The sequence below is a fragment of the Podarcis muralis genome, chromosome 6, assembly GCF_964188315.1.
Source record: "Podarcis muralis chromosome 6, rPodMur119.hap1.1, whole genome shotgun sequence".
Taxonomy (NCBI): Eukaryota; Metazoa; Chordata; class Lepidosauria; order Squamata; family Lacertidae; genus Podarcis; species Podarcis muralis.
Window position 1 is genome coordinate 87,681,241 of NC_135660.1, and position 21,424 is coordinate 87,702,664.

General features: G+C 46.0%; 1 protein-coding gene across 1 annotated transcript in view; it reads left to right on the forward strand.

Annotated features, from left to right (window-relative positions):
- Positions 1-21,424, forward strand: part of PKD2L1 (polycystin 2 like 1, transient receptor potential cation channel) — a 40,144-nt gene that overhangs the window by 15,806 nt on the left and 2,914 nt on the right. The window contains exons 3-13 of the mRNA XM_077930691.1: positions 3,060-3,187; positions 4,455-4,708; positions 6,835-7,059; positions 8,274-8,502; positions 10,556-10,726; positions 13,570-13,751; positions 14,415-14,535; positions 16,932-17,030; positions 18,967-19,088; positions 19,570-19,687; positions 19,803-19,939. Coding sequence (XP_077786817.1) covers positions 3,060-3,187; positions 4,455-4,708; positions 6,835-7,059; positions 8,274-8,502; positions 10,556-10,726; positions 13,570-13,751; positions 14,415-14,535; positions 16,932-17,030; positions 18,967-19,088; positions 19,570-19,687; positions 19,803-19,939 — 1,786 coding nt within the window. The remainder of the gene's footprint in view (positions 1-3,059; positions 3,188-4,454; positions 4,709-6,834; positions 7,060-8,273; positions 8,503-10,555; positions 10,727-13,569; positions 13,752-14,414; positions 14,536-16,931; positions 17,031-18,966; positions 19,089-19,569; positions 19,688-19,802; positions 19,940-21,424) is intronic.

The window sequence follows — 21,424 nt, forward strand, 5'->3', positions numbered from 1 at the left end:
AGGCCTAATTGATGCTTTCAAGTGATTACATATCTTTAATATTCCAATATATATTCAAATAGTCTTTGAATTTCTTCCAGTCTTCTGGGTGTTCCTCTTCTTTCTGGTCGCAGATTCTCCCGGTGAGATCAGCCAGCTCCATAAACTCCATTATCTTCATCTGCCATTCTGGTAGTTCTTGTGTTTTCCATTTTTTGGCTAGTAAAATCCGTGCAGCAGTTGTGGCATGCAAAAATACTTTTACATCACACGCCCCCTTGTTCTGTGCCTAGACAGGTCCAAGTAGTTTTCAACTTGCCCCACAATTTCAAGGCACGGCTTCGAGCGATCGCCGTTTGTTCCAATTCAGCACTCAAAGTCGGCTTTCCCCGCAGAAATCGGCAAGGCAAATGGAGGTGCTGTTAAGCCCACAGTCGTAGCTTCGAATGAGGCGGGCAGGGACAGAATAGGGGCTGAAATTAAGCTGAAGAGGTATTTCAGATCAAGGGTGCCAACTTGAATAAAATATTGTGGGGGCCCAGAGAAGCCCCATCCTGCATAATTGGTCACATGACACAGTACATGCACACCATTTGAATAGCAAAGCCTATCAACTTGGAAGGGGCTCAATTTTTTTAGACCCCTCAGCCCCTAAGAGTTGGCTCCTATGTGTCAGATGCTAATTTCCAGCAACCAAACTCTGGTTATTAGCTGGGGCGGTTTCTCTCACCAGAGAGGTTTACAGACAGCCCCCCTGAAGCTAGGCTTCAGATGTGAGGAGCATTATGGATTCCACAAAAGTTTTGGTCTCGGCATGTTTGTTTTATATAATCACTGCAATTTATTTATTCATTCATTTATTTATACATACCCCGCCCATCTGGCAGCTCCCAACAGAATATTAAAAACACAATAAAACATCAAACATTAAAAACTTCCCTTCAGATGTCTTCTAAAAGTTAGATAGTTGTTTATTTCCTTGACATCTGGTGGGAGGGTGTTCCACAGGGTGGGTGCCACTACCAAGAAGGCCCTCTGCCTGGTTCCCTATAACCTCGCTTCTCGCAGTGAGGGAACCGCCAGAAGGCCCTCGGAGCTGGACCTCAGTGTCTGGGCTGAACGATGGGGGTGGTGACGCTCCTTCAGGGATACTAGGCCGAGGCTGTTTAGGGCTGTAAGGTCAGCACCAACACTTTGAATTGTGCTCGGAAACATACTGGGAGCCAATGTAGGTCTTTCAGGACTGGTGTTATATGGTCTCGGTGGCCACTCCCAGTCACCATATGCTGATATGCCAAAGGATCTGTCCTAAATGCATCATTGCCCTTTAAACGGTCCCTTTAGGATCTATAGTATGTTGGAAACTCTGTAAAATGTGTTAAGGATAATTTTTTTTTGCAGAAAGGAAGGGTGGCAACCCTTGACTGCTGTAATGCTGGCTAATCTGTAGATCAGGTGCTTTCGATAGCCTGAGATTTTAGCCTGAGCCACAGAGCTTGCTAATGCTGTTTACTTCCTCTTGATATAAAAGTTGAAATCTTTCATATTTTTATTGATATAGGCGCCATCAAGATTTTGCCTTTGTTGTAAATTCTGTATCATCGATGCTGCCTAAGAAAGATTTTCCTGTCACTCAAACCCCTTCCCATTCCTGCCTCAAGATACTCTAATAAAAAAGCAATTTTTAAAAAATATTAATATTTTATTGAAAGAATTTCATTTTTTAAGAAATAAAATGATACAGAGAAAAAAAGTGGGGCGTGAGGAAAAAGTGTGTGTATATCAGGTAAAAAGGTAAAGATAAAGGACCCCTGGACGGTTAAGTCCAGTCAAAGGCGACTATGGGGTAGCAGTGCTTATCTTGCTTTCACGCCGAGGGAGCCGGCGTTTGTCCGCAGACAGCTTTCTGGGTCATGTGGCCAGCATGACTAAACCACTTCTGGCAAAACCAGAGCAGCGCATGGCAATGCCGTTTACCTTCCCGCCACCGCTGTACCTATTTATCTACTTGCACTGGTGTGCTTTTGAACTGCTAGGTTGGCAGGAGCTGGAACAGAGCAACAGGAGTTTACTCCATTGCGGGGATTCGAACCACATGCAATTCTGGGCTGCATCAATAGGAGTATAGCATCTAGATCAAGGGAAGTAATAGTGCCACTGTATTCTGCTCTGGTCGGACCTCACCTGGAGTACTGTGCCCAGTTCTGGGCACCACAGTTCAAGAAGGACACTGACATCCTGGAACGTGTCCAGAGGAGGGCAACCAAAATGGTCAAAGGCCTGGAAACGATGCCTTATGAGGAACGGCTAAGGGAGCTGGGCATGTTTAGCCTGGAGAAGAGGAGGTTAAGGGGTGATATGATAGCCATGTTCAAATATATAAAAGGATGTCACATAGAGGAGGGAGAAAGGTTGTTTTCTGCTGCTCCAGAGAAGCGGACACGGAGCAATGGTTCCAAACTACAAGAAAGAAGATTCCACCTAAACATTAGGAAGAACTTCCTGACAGTAAGAGCTGTTCGACAGTGGAATTTGCTGCCAAGGAGTGTGGTGGAGTCTCCTTCTTTGGAGGTCTTTAAGCAGAGGCTTGACAACCATATGTCAGGAGTGCTCTGATGGTGTTTCCTGCTTGGCAGGGGGTTGGACTCGATGGCCCTTGTGGTCTCTTCCAACTCTATGATTCTATGACCTTTCGATCGGCAAGCCCAAGAGGCTCAGTGGTTTAGATCACAGCCCCACCCGCAATATAATATACTCTCATGCATTCTTATATAGTGTTATTATCCTAATATGTATGTAGATATTAATTTCATACTTTGCCCTGTACGAACTCTTTCCAAATGTTGTAATATTTATCCAAACAAAATCTAAATCTTTAAGCAGTCTGTTCATACTTTACGAGTGTTGTCATACTGTCAATCCATTGATCAATGGGGATCATATCTGCATTATTCCAACTTATCAGTATAATAAAACTTACCTTCCCACTCTAATATTGCGTACTTAAGCCAGTCAGGTGGAATGAATGTCTAAATCCTATTGAATTGCATGCTGTTTTCCCCAACCTGATTTATCTCTAGTGACTTATGGGATGACAAGTTCAAATGCCTATTACTACACCAAAGTGATGTCCGAACTCTTCTTGGAAACTCCTACGGACAGTGGTATCTCCTTCCAGGAGATTGGAAGCATGGCTGACTTTTGGCGAGTGAGTACCCAACAAGCTCTGTGTTTCCTGTGTCAGATTTTTCCTAGCAAACTGAAAGTGGCTCTCGTAAATTGGCCTATCATAACTAACTGGCTTGAACTGGCCGTTGCAAATCGGCACAGGTTCAGCTGAAAGCTGTTCATCCAACAGCTCAAAATGGATTATCAGGAACGGGGGAGAATTTTCATTCATTTGAAAGCAAATTTGTGCCTCCAGGACACGTGGATCAAAATGCAACCATTCTTTGGACTTTGCACCTCTCCGAACTTTGCAAAACAGTTCTTAGCTCCAAAAATGTTTAAAAAAGAAGAAATGTGTGCATTTTAGGTTTAAATGTGCACTTTAAAATATTGCTATAAAATACATGTTTAAATATGTATTTTTGTGATAAAATGTGTATTTGAAAACAATCTTTGAAGACTCTTTTTTAAACATTCGAATGTAGGGAGAAAATGAATGGTATGGACTTACGAATGAACCCATGTGATAGAGACCCAGGCCAGAAATAGAACGACTTATTCATCCCAGCTGATCAGGGTTCCTTTTCAATTTGTATAGACATCAAGCCTGCCTGGACTTGGGAGTCAATTGTGTTGGTGACTGCACAATGAGCTATGTGAGAAAATGTACACACAGCCCATGCCATCATGCGTTAGCAATTTGTGCACATGTCAGCTAGTAGCCCGTTGGCAAAGATACTTCCCCCAGCACACACAAAGGGACTCTCCCACCCTTGGGTGCTCAGAGTCATAACTCTTATCTGCTTGCCTCACCCCCAGTGCACTCCCAACTTGGCTCTGCTCCCCAACCTTTTAGGGAGGCCCCGTTATACAAGGAGAGTCCTAATTGCCCCATCCCCTTTTAAACTGAGATTCTCTGCAAACAGAACCCAATAATACATTTAGCCATAGGAGAAAGGCAGTTTTCCAGTAGGGCTGCTATACATGCGGGTTTTCCTGGACACATAAGCGAATCGGGTTGCAAAAATAGCGCCCAGGCGGATGTTTGCTGAATCGGCAAAATGTCTGGGGAAATCCGGATGTAGGGCAAGTAGGGCGATTTCTTTTTTATAAAATGCTTTAAAAAATCTGAGAAAAGCCCGGAAACTTGATGGGAGGAGGGGATGTTCCCCCAAAAAAGTTCCAACAACTTTGTGTGGATTTTGGGAATATGGCAACCCTAGTTTCCAGTCTCCGGCCATTCTGTGTGTTGTTGCTGTCTCAGATCTCATATCCTTCTTCTTGCCCCTTTCTGCATATCTCCGCAGTATACTCAAGGCCCTTTATTGGACAGCTTGTATTGGACCAAATGGTACAACAACGAATCTCTAGGCCACAACACTCAGTCGTACATCTATTACGAGAACTTGCTGCTGGGGGTCCCACGAATGCGTCAACTGAAGGTGCAGAACAACTCGTGTGTGGTGCACGAAGACTTCAAGGAAGACATTTTTGGCTGTTATGATGTCTACAGTGAGGAGAAGGAAGACAGGTCCCCCTTTGGGCTCCTCAATGGAACAGCGTGAGTAGATCATAAAGGTAAAGGTACCCCTGCCCATACGGGCCAGTCCTGCCAGACTCTAGGGTTGTGCGCTCATCTCACTCTATAGGCCGGGAGCCAGCGCTGTCCGCACACTTCCGGGTCACGTGGCCAGCGTGACAAGCTGCATCTGGTGAGCCAGCACAGCACACGGAACGCCGTTTACCTTCCCGCTGGTAAGCGGTCCCTATTTATCTACTTGCACCCGGGGGTGCTTTCGAACTGCTAGGTTGGCAGGCGCTGGGACCGAACGACAGGAGCGCACCCCGCCGCGGGGATTCGAACCGCCGACCATGCGATCGGCAAGCCCTAGGCACTGAGGTTTTACCCACAGCGCCACCCGTGTCCCTAAGTAGATCATAATTTCTGCCTTTCTTGAGTTTCACAAACTAAGAATTTGGTCATCCTCTCCACTGTGGGAAACAGGGCTGGATTTAGGTTTGATGAGGCCCTAAGCTACTGAAGGTAATGAGGCCCTTTATATGTCCAGCTGCCCTTTGTCAACAACAAATGGGCGCTGTTTTTCACGTTGAATATATGCTATATGGAAATTTATGGATGTAATAGGTATCTAAAGCCATCTGCACATGTTGCCATTCAACCATTCCCTGCAGAATGTAGGCACCCTATATATAGAAATGAGCAAACCAGTGATATTTTAGGGAGCAGGATAGCAGGTGGGGCCCATGACTTACATCACAGGAGCCTACACAACACAAAACACTGTTGCTGTATGTAGGTTTTATTTTATTTGTTTTTTATCTTATATTTTGGAAATATACATCCAGTTTTTCCCCCTTTATTTTTTGGGGTGGCTATAGCTTGTTTAGCTTATACGTAAATCTGGCACTACACCTTCATATCCACTACACTACACTAAAGTAACGTCTACACCTTCATATCCTCCAACGTTTTTCTGATGAAAATAGGCATGTTCTATTTTATTTTTATTCTATTCATTATTTTATTCTGTTTATACCCCACCTATCTGACTGGGTTGCCCCAGCTACTCTGGGCAGGTTCCAAAATACATGAAAACATAATAAAACATTAAACATTTTTTTTAAACTTCCCTAGACAGGGCTGCCTTCAGGTGTCTTCTAAAGGTTGTATAGTTACTTATCTCCTTGGCTCGGAGGTCACATAACTCCATACCTTCTGACATTTCTCCGATGAAAATAGGGACATCCTAGGGATGCGGGTGACGCTGTGGGTTAAACCACAGAGCCTAGGACTTGCCGATCAGAAGGTCAGCGGTTTGAATCCCCACGATGGGGTGAACTCCTCGGTCCCTGCTCCTGCCAACCTAGCAGTTCGAAAGCACGTCAAAGTGCAAGTAGATACCTTCCAGCGGGAAGGTAAATGGTGTTTCTGTGCACTGCTCTGGTTTGCCAGAAGTGGCTTAGTCATGCTAGCCACATGACCCGGAAGCTGTACGCCAGCTCCCTCGGCCAATAAAGCGAGATGAGCACCGCAACCCCAGAGTCGGTCACGACTGGACCTAATGGTCAGGGGTCCCTTTACCTTTAGGGAAAAGTGGGACATTCCAGGATCAAATAAAAAACCAGGATGGCTTCTGTAAAGGTTGGCAGGAGCAGGGACCGAGCAATGGGAGCTCACCCCGTTGCGGGGATTCGAACCTCTGACCTTCTGATCGGCAAGTCCTAGGCTCTGTGGTTTAACCCACAGTGCCACCTGCGTCCCTTCAAGGTGACAGTTCTTACCTTTAGATAAACCATGAGCCCAGGGTTCGGATAACATGCTAAGCCTAACCATGAAGCCAAACAGGAGGACCTGTGGGAGAGCAAAGAGGCCAGCCATAATCTCCATTCTGGAAGCCTGTGCATTCGCTCCAGGTCTTGTTTCGGCGCAGACTGAGCCAACGTCGCATAAAGGGTTCTGAAAATATTTGATGTGAAGAATATTGGCCGGAGTCCCAAGAACTGTGTTACTGGTTGTGTGCACCTCTGGGGCATTAATTAAAATCTTTTTGGGGGGGGGGGGGAATTCATGTGCAATATGAACATGGCATCCCAAGTCTGGAATAGATAACATTTTGGATTTGTCCATCAGCCGCCTCTTTCTCTTGTCGTGCCTTCTGTGTGCAGGTGGCAGTACCACACAGAGGAAGAGCTGGACGGTTCCTCTCACTGGGGCCGACTGACAAGTTACAGCGGAGGAGGTTATTACATGGATCTCAAAATGACGCGTCGGGAAAGCGCTAGAGCTCTCCGAGTCCTGAAAGAAAACTTGTGGCTGAATCGGGGAACTCGCGTGGTTTTCATTGACTTTTCTGTGTACAATGCCAATATCAACCTTTTCTGCGTCCTGAGGTGAGTGAGCAGCTCTTCCCTCTTCTCCTGTTCATTTCTGCGAAACCATCTATTACCCATTTCATATATCATTTAATGTGTCAATACAAAGGGAAGTTGTTAATATTGCAGTTGTTGTGTAAGGAATTGTTATCTTGACTGGAATGCGATTGAAATTAATAAGACTTTGGAACGTAGAAATAAAGAAAATAGTCAAACCATCAATTCTAGCACGCGGGGGGGGGGGGGTCATAGCTGTCAACTTTTCCCTTTTCTTGCAAGGAATCCTATTTAGAATAAAGGAATTTCCCTTAAAAAAAGGAAAACATTGACAGCTGAGGGGTCACCTAAATTACAGTGGTACCTCAGGTTATGTTGGGACGCGGGTGGCGCTGTGGGTTAAACCACAGAGCCTAGGACTTGCTGATCGAAAGGTTGCACTTTGAATCCCTGCGGCGGGGTGAGCTCCCGTCATTCGGTCCCAGCTCCTGCCCACCTAGCAGTTTGAAAGCAAGTAGATAAATAGGGACCGCTTTCTAACGGGAAGGTAAAACGGCATTTCCATGTGCGGCGCTGGTGCTGGCTCGCCAGATGCAGCTTCATCACGCTGGCCACGTGACCCGGAAGTGTCTTCGGACGGTGCCGGCTCCCGGCCTCTTGAGCGAGATGAGCGCGCAACCCTAGAGTCGGTCACCACTGGCCCTGACGGGCAGGGGTACCTTTACCTTTACCTTTTACCTCGGGTTACAGACGCTTCAGGTTACAGACACTTCAGGTTACAGACTCCGCTAACCCAGAAATAGTACCTCGGGTTAAGAACTTTGCTAAAGGATGAGAACAGAAATCGTGCGGCAGCAGCGGGAGGCCCCGTTAGCTAAAGTGGTGCTTCAGGTTAAGAACAGTTTCAGGTTAAAAATGGACCTGCAGAACTAATTAACTTCTTAACCCGGCGTACCACTGTATTTAATTTGGTATCAGGATGATTGGTATTAGTAATTGTATTATAATTTGGCATTGTTATAATGAGGCAATTATTGGAATGCAATTGAAAACTAATAAGAATTATTACCAAAGACTGCAGAATAGTTACAAAACCAATTTGCAGAGCGGGTGAGTTCATCTTTCAATCACGTTTTGTTTATACGCCTATTGATCTGCCATTCTTCTTTGAGGCACGTCAATGGAAAATGCAGCATTGGTTTTTGCCCATACGCATCCTCTTCCCTCCATATTAGGTTAGTGATTGAATTCCCAGCCACCGGTGGAGCCATCCCTTCGTGGCAGATCCGAACAGTAAAGCTCCTCCGCTACGTCAGCACCTGGGACTTCTTCATTGTCGCTTGCGAGATTGTCTTCTGCGTCTTCATCTTCTACTACGTGGTGGAAGAGATCTTGGAGCTGCGCATTCACAGGCTCAAGTACTTCACCAGCATCTGGAACATCTTGGACATCGTTGTCATATTGGTGAGATTTCTTTCCATTCATATTGAACAAACCATTGAATGATTACACAGGAAAGACACATAGCTTGGGTCCAAGAAGGCCACAACTTTTATTGATGACAGATGAAGGGTTTGGCAAGGTATTGGGGAACTAATTTGACCATCAGCCTGCCTGCTGAGGTATATACCGTTTGGGGTCAACCCAAGGAGAAGAGGACCTAATGACACACATCAAGGAGGTCCCCCCATGGGATTGACACCTTGAGGAGTGCTATGGCCCTCACCCCTGCCTGGGTGTCAGGAATGAGTCAGCTCCCAGCGAAAGGTTGCAGCTAAATGCAGAAAACAGCCAGGAACAGAGAGGCTGCTTTGATGTTAGTCAGACAGAGGAAAACCAGCAGCTGCATACTCTGGCTCCTCCTGACCTTGATGTGCAAGCTGATAAGACAGGAACAGAGAGCAGGCTAGAATGCAGTCGAAGCTCGCCGGAAGTACAAACAGGCAGGAAAGAGTGAAGAGACAGCCTCTCAGAGTACGGGGAAGAGGCGGGAGCTGACCCACTCAGTGAGAGTGCTACAAGATAGGAAGCAAAACAAAAGACGTCAGAAGCGAAAGCTCAGTTGCTTCTGGTCATGCAGTCTTCAGAAGGGTCGTCTTGAATAACGGTGCTGGAGGCTTTGTTCAAGCCGCCTGGAGCTATCTGGTTGTGTGTGGTTTTTTGCAATAAATCCTCCTTTTTAATTAGCTACGCTTACTGTGTTATCAAGCTGAGAACCTGGACTCCTGACACTGGGTTTCCAGACAAAAGCAGCTCCTCCTGGATCCCTTTAATAGGATACCTCTGCACTTTTAGAGGGGCAGGCGGAGGCTGCAACCGCCCCTCCACCAAAGACTAAGGTTGTCCGGGAGCTGACAAGGAGAGCAGCGCAGATCAGAGAAAGACAGGGAAACAACATACCCTCCGACATTCATCTGATGAAAATAGGGACGTCCTAAGCAAAAGGGGGACATTCTGGGGTCAAATCAGAAACTGGGACAGCTTCTGTAAATCTGGGACAGTCCCTGGAAAACAGGGACACTTGGATGGTATGCAGGGCCGGATTTAGGTTTGATGAGGCCCTAGGCTACTGAAGGTAATGGGGCCCATTATATGTGCAGCTGTCCTTTGTCAACAACAGATTGTCACTGTTTTTTGTGTTGAATATCTGCTATATGGTAATTTATGGACCTCATAGGTATCTAAAGCCATTTGCACATGACAAAATATGTATTTTAATATTAGATAACAGGTACAACAGCTTGACCTAAAATTCAACTGTGCTGCATTGCAGTCTGCAGCTGCATGCTACATGTTGCCATGCAACCATTCCCTGCAGAATGTAGGCACTCTATATATAGAAATCAGCAAACCGGTGATATTTTAGGGAGCAGGCTAGCAGGCGGGGCCCATGACTTACATCATAGGAGCCTACACAACACCAATACCTGCTGCATGTAGGTTTTATTTGTTTTTTTATCTTATATTTTTGAAATGTACATCCAGGTTTTTTTCCTTTAATTTTTTTGGGGGCCCCCAAGAGAGTGGGGCCCTAAGCTATAGCTTGTTTAGCTTATAGGTAAATCCAGCACTGGTGGTATGCAATATGCGAAGCAGCTGTCTATGTTAAGTATGATTGCAATCTCACCTTTGCAGAAATCATATGTGTTTCTCGACTAATTAGCAGACGACAGAAGAAACTGCCCTGCCCCAATAGTCTTCATTCGAAAATGAACTTTCACCTAATGAACCTTCATTGGGACACCTTCATTAGGAGGGTGTGATAGGGCATGGTATCTTTCCTAGGCACCAAGCACAAGGCTGGCATAACAAGTTGTTCAGCAGTTCTAAAGCACCTGACAACCAGCAGTGCTGTCAAAGTCCCTTTGGGCCAAACCAACCTTTCTCACACCTGACGTCATATGTGACGTTCCCCACCCCTGGTGTAGTCGAGCAATATGGCTACAGAAAGTCCGAAAGGATGATGAGGCTCCACTCTCCGTAGAATTTCCTTTAAATCCCAGGATTTTCTCCCCAGCTTTCTATTGTAGCCATCGGATTCCACATCTTTCGCACCATTGAGGTCAACAGGTTGATGGGACAGCTTCTGAGAAACCCCAGCATCTATGCGGACTTTGAATTCCTGGCTTTTTGGCAGACTCAGTACAACAACATGAACGCTGTGAACTTGTTCTTTGCCTGGATCAAGGTATCTGTCTATCTATCTATCTATCTATCTATCTATCTATCTATCTATCATCTATCTATCATCTATCTATCATCTATTATCTATCTAACATCTATCTATCTATATCTATCTATATCTATCTATCTATCTATCTATCATCTATCTATCTATATCTATATCTATATCTATATCTATATCTATATCTATATCTATATCATCATCTATATCTATATCTATATCTATATCTATATCATCATCTATATCTATATCTATCATCTAGCTATCTATCTATGATCTATCTATCATCTATCATCTAGCTATCTATCTATCTATGATCTATCTATCATCTATCATCTAGCTATCTATCTATGATCTATCTATCATCTAGCTATCTATCATCTATCTATCTATCATCTATCATCTATCTATCATCTATCTATCTATCATATATCTATCAATCATCTATCATCTATCTATCTATCTATCTATCTATCTATCTATCTATCATCTATATATTTATCTATCTGATTTCTATACTGCCCTTCATCTGAGGATCACAGGGCGATTTACAAGATAAAAACTTGGCTTCCTGACTATGAATCTGTCTGTTGTCAGCCAAAGATTCCAGCGCTCCTAGGATGGAGCATCTACATTATGCATAGAATCATAGATCCGTGGAGTTGGAAGGGACCCCAAGTGCCATCTAAGCCAAGCCCTGCAGAAATCTCAACTAATGCATCTGTGATAGATGCCTATCCAGCCTCTGCTTCTGAACCTCCAAGGAAGGAGAGTTCACAACCTCTCAAGGGTTGTTCCACTATTGAACAACTCTTATTGTCAGGAAGTTCTTCCTGATGTTTAGTTGGGATCTCCTTTCTTGTAGCTTGAAGCCATGGGTTCTGGTCCCACTCTCCGGGGCAGAAGAAAACCAGCTTGTTCCCTCCTCCATGTGACAGCCCTTCAGATACTTGAAGGTGTCTATCATATCTCCGCTCAGTCTCCTTCACCCTCATCTTCTCCCCTGCCCTCCAAGGGTGCCATTTCTAGGGGCCCCTGGGTGCTTGAACACCCACCAAAACTTTTTGTTGGGTGCCCAGCACCCACACCGCATGGCCCCCAACGCAACTTCTGGTGCCTCGTGAAACACCAGAAGTCACGTCCGAGACACACAGCAGAGCGGAAATACAGGGCAAACCACTTGCTGTATTGAATGAATACAGGATGTAGTATTTTACATTGAAATGTATTATACAGGATAGGTGGCAACTGGGAACCATAGCTGTCAAGCGTCCCTTATTTGGAGGGACAGTCCCTTATCCCAGCGCCATGTCCCGCTGCTGTCCCTTATTGATGGATGTCCCTTAAATTTCCCGGGTTTCAAAGCAAGCAGCTCCTCTCCCTCCCTCCCTGCCGGCCAGGGAGGAGGGAGGCTCCAATTGTGTTGCTTGGCTGCCCGGCCCGCCCCCCTCTGGCCTCCTCTCACCAGAGGAGAGGAGAGCGAGGGCAACCATAGAGAAAGCAGTTCAGAGAGAGGAGGAAGAGGAGGAGGCGGAGGTGCAGGCAGGTATTCCAAGGGCTACAAGGGAAGGACCGCAAGCGCTTCTCCCATAGATTTGTAGTGGTAGACTAGCATAGATGGTCTGATCTGCGGGTTTACTTCGGGCGCTATTCCCCCCTCTCTTCCTCCCACCCCGCCTGATGGAACTGAGAGCTGCAGTTGGAGCACGAGAGAAAAGATACAGAACTGCAGCAGCATCTTCGTAGCTTGGACTTCGTTTTGCGCGAAAAGTGGTTGCTGCATGTAGTTATTTAATTGCAGTGTTTCATCGGCTGGTGTCTTGAGCAGCAACCTCTGGAAATGAAGGGCTAAAAACCGGAGCTGCTCTCCCAAATTATCTGGTCCCTTTTAACTCGTTGACTAAAATCCCTTATTTTGGCTGCTGGTCCCTTATTTTCAAATCTGTAAGTTGACAGCTATGCTGGAAACGTGCTGGAAATGGACCCCTCGACACTTTTAACTGTGGTTTTTTACAAGGCATATCATTTTCCCTCTCTGGTTTTTGGCAAAAACTATTTATGTGCTGTACTCAAGCTGGCTGAGGACGGCATGCTTTCATTGGCTGGGTGAAGTCCTGAGTAGTTCAAAAGTCATTCAGGTTTTGCTGCTCCATTGAAGGCTAAGGCAGCAGCTGCTGGCCAGACAATATGAGGTGAATGCGTTTTAAATGTTGAAATGAGAAATTTCCAGGGCGACAAAACTTGCAGAGGGAGCCACCTACCGGATGTTGTGTGCAATGTCTGCCCCTTTTGTCATGAATAAAACAGGCCTGTTTGGAAAACTGTCGCACAACCCCTTACAACCTGATACACATACAGACAACCCCATTTTGGAGGGGACATTTTCTATTTTCAACAGAGTTGTGTAGGAGAGTATGGAAGAGACACACCTTGCTCCCTCAAACCATCAGCCACAGAACACCTGCATCTGAGGTACAGTGGTACCTCAGGTTAAGTACTTATTTCGTTCTGGAGCTCCGTACTTAACCTGAAACTGTTCTTAACCTGAGGCACCACTTTAGCTAATGGGGCCTCCTACTGCCTCCGCGCTGCCGGAGCACGATTTCTGTTCTCATCCTGAAGCAAAGTTCTTAACCTGAAGCACTATTTCTGGGTTAGCGGAGTCTGTAACCTGAAGCGTATGTAACCTGAAGCATATGTAACCCGAGGTACCACTGTATACCATTAGCGCCCTGTCAATCTTTGTCACTTGAGAGGAAGTCCATAAATTGCCCCAGGCTTTCTCCTCATCCCATCTCACCTTAACCTGCCCTTAACCTGTCCTTCTCTTTTCCTTCCCCATCCAGATCTTTAAATACATTAGCTTTAACAAAACGATGACACAGCTCTCCTCCACCTTAGCCCGCTGCGCCAAGGACATCCTAGGCTTTGCCATCATGTTCTTCATCGTCTTCTTTGCCTACGCCCAGCTGGGATACCTTCTCTTCGGGACCCAAGTGGAAAACTTCAGCACCTTTGTCAAATGCATGTGAGTGGGCCTCACTTTCCTTCTCCTCCTCCTCCCCCTCCTTTAAGGTTTTTGGTCGCATGCCACCACATAGGTTGGTAAGCACTGAGCTGCTACCTTCCTCAACTCCCTGCTGTAAATCTATACTGTCTTCCTCTTCCTCCTCCCTGGAAGGGTCAGGATGGGGAGGCGGTCTCCACCATTCCCCCTCTGCCCAGTCCCTGACACCTTCTGACCCTAATCTCTCTCATTAAGGATATCATAAGCTATTACGGATGCAAGCAGACCCCCACTTTCTGCTTGAATTTGGCCCGACAGGTTGACCTGCCCTGTACCTGATGCCCAGTGATTTCAGGAAATGGACAGGTGGTTCTTGTTTGGTCCAAACTACTTCATGGACCAAATGGGGAGGCCTGGTGGGATGAAGAGGTTCCCCACTGAGGCACTAACCTTACAACTTCAGTTATATGTTTTGTGCACAGAAGGTTCTGTCATGGGAAGTAAGGGTCCTACAAGCCCAGCACAACACTACAAAGCTCTGCTTCTAGACTGCCAAAGCCCTGAGCTCCTCCACTCAAGGTCTAGGGATACACAGTGACATATTTACCACTTGAACTTATTTTCTGCACCCAGCGAAGCATTCTGCCATACATTGCTGACCCTCACCCTCTTCCTACCTTCCAGCTTCACCCAGTTCCGAATAATCCTCGGCGACTTTGACTACAACGCCATTGACAACGCTAACCGGGTCTTGGGGCCGATATATTTTGTCACCTACGTCTTCTTTGTCTTCTTTGTGCTGTTGGTAAGTTGTGCGTTATTGCTTTCTATTGCTCCTGCCAACCTAGCAGTTCAAAAGCACGTCAAAGGGCAAGTAGATAAATAGGTACCACTCTGACGGGAAGGTAAAGGGCATTTCTGTGCGCTGCTCTGGTTCGCCAGAAGTGGCTTAGTCATGCTGGCCACATGACCCGGAAGCTGTACGCTGGCTCCCTCGGCCAATAAAGTGAGATGAGTGTCGCAACCCCAGAGTTGGCCACGACTGGACCTAATGGTCAGGGGTCCCTTTACCTTTACCTTTTACAGAGATTACTGCTGTTTCTCAAGTGTCCCTATTTTCCAGGGACAGTCCTGGATTTACAGAAGCTGTCCCTGTTTCTGATTTGATTCCGGAATGCCCCACTTTCCCTTAAGACGTCCCTTTTTCCTTTGGAAAAATGTTGGAGGGTATGAAGTGATGTGAGCTCTGAGCCAAGCAGATAGGAGCAAATGCATTGGTATTTTGCAAAGAGATGAAGCTGCGAAAAAGCCGGGTGGAAACCACTCCAAGACCTCCTGCGTTTTGGAATATATTAGATGCTGTTCTCAAGTTATACACCATCAGGCAAACAAACAAACAAACAAACAAACAAACAAACAAACAAACAGATTATTGTCACAACAGTTCAATGTAGGGCTTTGTTCTAGATTTGGGAAGTCTCTCTGCTTTACACCAACAAAATATTGCAAACAAGATGGCAGGACTCCCAGCTTGGCCTCGTGACCATGGGAAGCCCGGGCCTGTGGGTGCCATGCCAGTGTGGTGTAGTGGTTAAGAGCAGTAGTCTCGTAATCTGGTGAACCGGGTTCGCTTCCCCGCTCCTCCACATGCAGCTGCTGGGTGACCTTGGGCTAGTCACACTTCTCTGAAGTCTCTCAGCCCCACTCACCTCACAGAGTGTTTGTTGTGGGGGAGGAAGGGAAAGGAGAATGTTATCCGCTTTGAGACTCCTTAGAGTAGTGAGAAAGCGGGATATCAAATCCAAACTCTTCTTCTTCTTTGGCACCGAAATTTGTGGGTGCCCAGCCCCTTCATGGGGAATTTTGTGGGTGCTCCCAGGGCATTGGCCCCTATGATACAGGAAGTGTGAAGCAGCGGCGGCAAACTTAACGAAACAAAAGTGCTTGTATATTTTATTCGGGATTGCTCAAAGCAGTACTACCTGGAGCAAGCAGCAGTTCTTTGCATCGAGCAAGTCTCAAGCAAGAGTGCTTATAAGTGGTGTCGTGAAGAAGAGTTTTGCGCCTCCATCTTCTTTTCTTCTCAGTTTGTCTAGGTCAGGGGTGGGGCAACCTGTAGCCCTCCAAAGGTTTTTGGGCTCCAGCTCTAATCAGCCCGAACCAGCATGGCCAATGGCAAACCCTCCAAGTGTCACTATTTTCCAGGGACGTCCCTGATTTAGAGAAGCCGTCCCAGTTTCTCATTTGATCCCGGAATGTCCTGCTTTTCCTTAGGACGTCCCTATTTTCATTGGAGAAATGTTGGAGGGTTTGGTAGGATGTCCCTATTTTCACTGGAGAAATGTTGGGGAGGGTATGGAGTTATTTGACCCCCCCCCCAAGCCATCTGGTGGCAATCCTATATAGGGAAGTTTTTTCAATGTTTTATTATGTTTTTATATGTGCTAGAAACAGCCCAGAGTGGCTGGGGCAACTCAGTAGGATGTGTAAAGGTAAAGGTAAAGTGGCCCCTGACCATTAGGTCCAGTTGCGGATGACTCTGGGGTTGTGGCGCTCATCTCGCTTTATTGGCCGAGGGAGCTGGCATACAGCTTCCGGGTCATGTGACCAGCATGACTAAGCCGCTTCGGGCGAACCAGAGCAGCGCACGGAAACGCCGTTTACCTTCCGACCACAGCGGTACCTATTTATCTACTTGCACTGGTGTGCTTTCGAACTGCTAGGTTGGCAGGAGCAGGGACCAAGCAACGGGAGCTCACCCTGTCGCTGGGATTCGAACTGCCGACCTTCCAATCGGCAAGCCCTATTCTCAGTGGTTTAGACCACAGCACCCACGTCCCTAGATGTGTGGGGTATAAATAGTAAAATTATCATTATGGAAGGGGGCGTCCCTATTTTCATGCGATAAATGTTGGAGGGTATGCAGTGGTCAGAGATTATGGGGGCTATAATACAATGACTGTCCCCCCCCAGCACTCAACTAGGTGGCTTGTGGGACATTTCCTTCTTTTTGGCACTGCCACTAAATAGGTGGAGTGGGAAAGACTACATTATTTATGACAGCAGTTGAGCAAATATATATTCTTGAAGTGTTAAAGTTGGGAGGTATAATTTACTTTCATTTGCTCCATGGATCAAAGAGGGGGCTTTATGTGTCTAGTCCACATGGAGGAACCGACCCTTCTGTTTCTCTTCCCACAGAACATGTTCCTGGCTATTATCAACGACACGTATTCTGAAGTCAAAGAGGAGCTTTCAAACCAGAAGAATGAACTGCAGCTCACGGACATCCTGAAACAGGTTCCTTCATTAACTGAAATACACATTTCCTCACCTGTGAAATGTGGATTATGTTTCGGAGGGTTTGCACATTGAGAAAACGCTCGCCATTATAATGCTTTTCTGGGAAACGATAGATGATGGGAAGAGGGGAATTTGGGGTGTTTGTTGGAATCCTGTCAATGAATGGTGGTCGTGGGGAAATAAACCTGATAGAGGATTAAGGTCAGCTCTAGGAAAGATCCCCCACACCAGCTTCAAAATCAGGTGACCTGCTACAGAAACACACACACCCCTTTTCTTTTGAACCCCTACATCCTGAGACAACAAAGGCTCTACTTCAGAAGCCGTAAGGAGGGAAAAGAAGGGCGGTCTCTTCCTCCTCCCGATTTCTGCAACTTCAGATGCTACATAGCAGCACCCTGGCATGCAGAACCCCAGCAACCCTTGGGATGCATAATTTCCTCAAGGTCCACAAAACTATGGGTCCTTCTGCCCCACTGTTATGCATCACGCTGGGTGCCGGGAAGAGGGAAGAGGGAGGAACAGCTTATCTCCCCCTTGGACTACTGCAATACGCTCTACATGGGGCTACCTGTTACGTACTGAAGTTCTCACCCTGGGCCAGCAGGGGGATACTGTAGATAGTTTTCACTCAGGTCCACATATGCAAATAAGGGATCGAAAGTGACGTTCAGTGATTGGATAGTTACAGAAAGTGGTTCCTGTTGCGTTGTAGTGGAGCTCTATATAAGCAGGCTGGCTGAACCCTTCAGTTCAGTTCTGTTCTGGCCTGTGAATAAACAAGAGCTGTTTGGAGAATCGCTGTGTCGTCTGATATGTTCACCCACAACTTAACACTACCTTTGAAGGGGACTCGGAAAATACAACTAATCCAGAATGCGGCAGCTGGACTGGTGACTGGGAGTGGCCAGCAGGACCATATAACACTGATCCTAAAGGATCTTCACTGGCTCCCAGTACATTTCCGAGCACAATTCACAGTGTTGGTGCTGACCTTTAAAGCCCTAAACTGCCTCGGCCCAGTATACCTGAAGGAGTGTCTCCACCCCCATCAATCAGCCTCAGGTCCAACTCCAAGGGCCTTCTGGTGGTTTCCTCACTGCAAGAAGCAAAGTTACAGGGAACCAGGCAGAGGACCTGGTCAGTAGTGGCGCCTGCCCTGTGGAACGCCCTCCCATCAGATGTCAAGGAGATAAAGAATTACATAACTTTTAGAAGACATCTAAAGGCCGCCTTGTATCAGGAGGTTTTTAATGCTTGATGGTTTTATTATGTTTTTAAATACAGTGGTACCTAGGGTTACATACGCTTCAGGTTACATACGCTTCAGGTTACAGACTCCACTAACCCAGAAATATTATCTTGGGTTAAGAACTTTGCTTCAGGATGAGAACAGAAATCGTGCTCCGGTGTCGTGGCGGCAGCAGGAGGCCCCATTAGCTAAAGTGGTGCTTCAGGTTAAGAGCAGTTTCAGGTTAAGAACAGACCTCCAGAATGAATTAAGTTCTTAACCCGAGGTACCACTGTATGCTGTTAGATGCCCAGATGGGTGGGGTATAAATAATCAAAATTATTATTATTATTATTATTATTATTATTATTATTATTATTATTTTATTATTATTATTATTATTATTATTATTATTAGTGTGCAAGCCGCTCTCCACTATTATTATTATTATTATTATTATTATTATTATTATTATTATTATTATTATTATTATCATTAAGCTCTTCAGACACACTGCAGAGAGAACTGGAAGGTGTGGGGGGGGGGTGAAATATGAACTCACTTTGATGTCTTGTGAAGGATTATTCTGATTTCATTGTGACCATATTCCAGACTGTTCATGTTGCTGCCATACCTCTTCTCTCTGCCTGCAGCAGGGTGAGGCGGCAAGGCTGAATTTTTCTATGCACCTTTTAACTCCAGGGCTATAATAGGACCCTAATGAAGCTGAAGCTGAAAAAAGACCGGATCTCTGACGTGCAAAAAGCTTTGCAGAAAGGAACCAAGGAGCTGGAATTTGAAGACTTTAAGAACAGCTTGAGAGAGTAAGTGGCTTCAGAGCTTGCAGAGAACCTTCTCGGAAGTCCCTCATATTGCAGAGTGGCATCGGCCAACAAACAATGTTTGATGCTAGACTTCCTCACATATCTTAGTCTCACTGTGGGAATGTTCAGGGAGGCAGGAGAGGATATACAGTGGTACCTCGGGTTACAGACGCTTCAGGTTACAGACGCTGCTAACCCAGAAATAGTACCTCAGGTTAAGAACTTTGCTTCAGGATGAGAACAGAAATCGTGCTCTGACGGTGTGGCGGCAGCGGGAGGCCCCATTAGCTAAAGTGGTGCTTCAGGTGCTTCTCTAGGGAAAGAAGGAATGTTGTACTTGACTGCTCCTCCCACACTCACAGCATATGCTGAAGGGGCAGCCAAAGTGTTTTGCCAAATTTTCGTCTATAAAAAAGAACGTTATGTGTCCAGGCCCTGTGTTTCAGCTCCAATCTCTCTCCTGCTGTCCTTCCTTCCTTAGGCTTGGCCATGCTGAGCACGAGATCACAGCAGCCTTTGCAAAGTTCGATAAAGATGGGAACCAGATTCTGGATGAGGAGGAGCAGAAGAGAATGCGAAACGACTTGGAGGAGAAGAGAGTAAGGATGCAGTCTCACTCTGTGTCACAGGAGTGCCTTTGTGGTCCTGAGTTTTAAAAGCATGATGGTCAAACCTGAACACGATAAAAATGACTGGCTGCTTCTTCTTTCCTAGGTTGCTTTGAATGCAGAAATTGAGAATTTGGGGAAATCCTTCAGGGACAACAATTTGGACAGCCCATTTGCCATTGCGGATGCAAAGAACAATCAAGGAAACAAATCTAGCCTGGTGTCTGAGGAGGAGTTCCAAACGTCTGTATTATTATTTAATTTTATTAGTACCTGTCAAATACACCCATCAGAATATACACACCCAGAAAGAGATCACTAAATTATATGTTATGCAAAACATAGGTATGGCGCCTATACTCCATACCTTCCAACATTTCTCTGATGAAAATGTTGTTGTTGTTGTTGTTTAGTCATTTAGTCGTGTCCGACTCTTCGTGACCCCCTGGACCAGAGCACGCCAGGCACTCCTGTCTTCCACTGCCTCCCGCAGTTTAGTCAAACTCATGCTGGTAGCTTCGAGAACACTGTCCAACCATCTCGTCCTCTGTCATCCCCTTCTCCTTGTGCCCTCCATCTTTCCCAACATCAGGGTCTTTTCCAGGGAGTCTTCTCTTCTCATGAGGTGGCCAAAGTATTGGAGTCTCAGCTTTGGCACCACACATCCACATTCCACACTGCTTTACACATTAAACGCTCGCTTCTGTCTGAGATTCAGGAAACACCAGGAAAGGAAATGAGGCAGCCATTGGCGGTGGTAACAATGAAACTAACCAATCACGGTGCTAGATTTCAATTGTATTGTATTGTTTTAATATTCGGTTGGAAGCCGCCCAGAGTGGCTGGAGAAACCCAGCCAAATGGGCGGGGTATAAATAATAAATTATTATTATTATTATTATTATTATTATTATTATTATTAACGCCTACTTCACACGTTGGGGCGCGGGTGGCGCTGTGGGTTAAACCACAGAGCCTAGGACTTGCCGATCAGAAGGTCGCGGTTCAAATCCCCATGACGGGGTGAGCTCCCGTTACTCAGTCCCTGCTCCTGCCAACCTATCAGTTCGAAAGCACGTCAAAGTGCAAGTAGATAAATAGGTACTGCTCCGGCAGGAAGGTAAACGGTGTTTCCGTGCACTGCTCTGGTTCGCCAGAAGCGGCTTAGTCATGCTGGCCACATGACCCGGAAGCTGTCTGCAGACAAATGCCGGCTGCCTCAGCCAATAAAGCGAGATGAGCGCCGCAACCCCTGAGTCGGCCATGACTGGACCTAGTGGTCAGGGGTCCCTTTACTTTACCTTACTTAACATGTTAAACACTCGCTTCTGTCTGAGACTCAGGAAAAAACACTGTGACAGGAAATGAGACCGCCGTTGGGGGTAGCAACGGAACTGACAATTCACCATGCTAGAAAAAAACCTTTAAAATTTAACATTTTTAGCTTCTTCTCCCGTTAGATTCACAAAATGTTTAGGGGTATGCATACCCCTGTGTCCCCCCCAGAAAAAAAAACACTAGTTGTATGGCTACTTACTATTTGGCTCAGGGGTCGCCTAACTCCATACCATCCAACATTTCTCCAATGAAAATAGGAGAAAAGCATGGCATTTGGGGATGAAATCAGAAACCGGGGTGGCTTCTGTAAATCCAGGACTGTCCCTGGAAATTAGGGACACTCAGAGGGTCTAATATTCCCCTTCTGATATCAAATGAATTTGGAAGAGT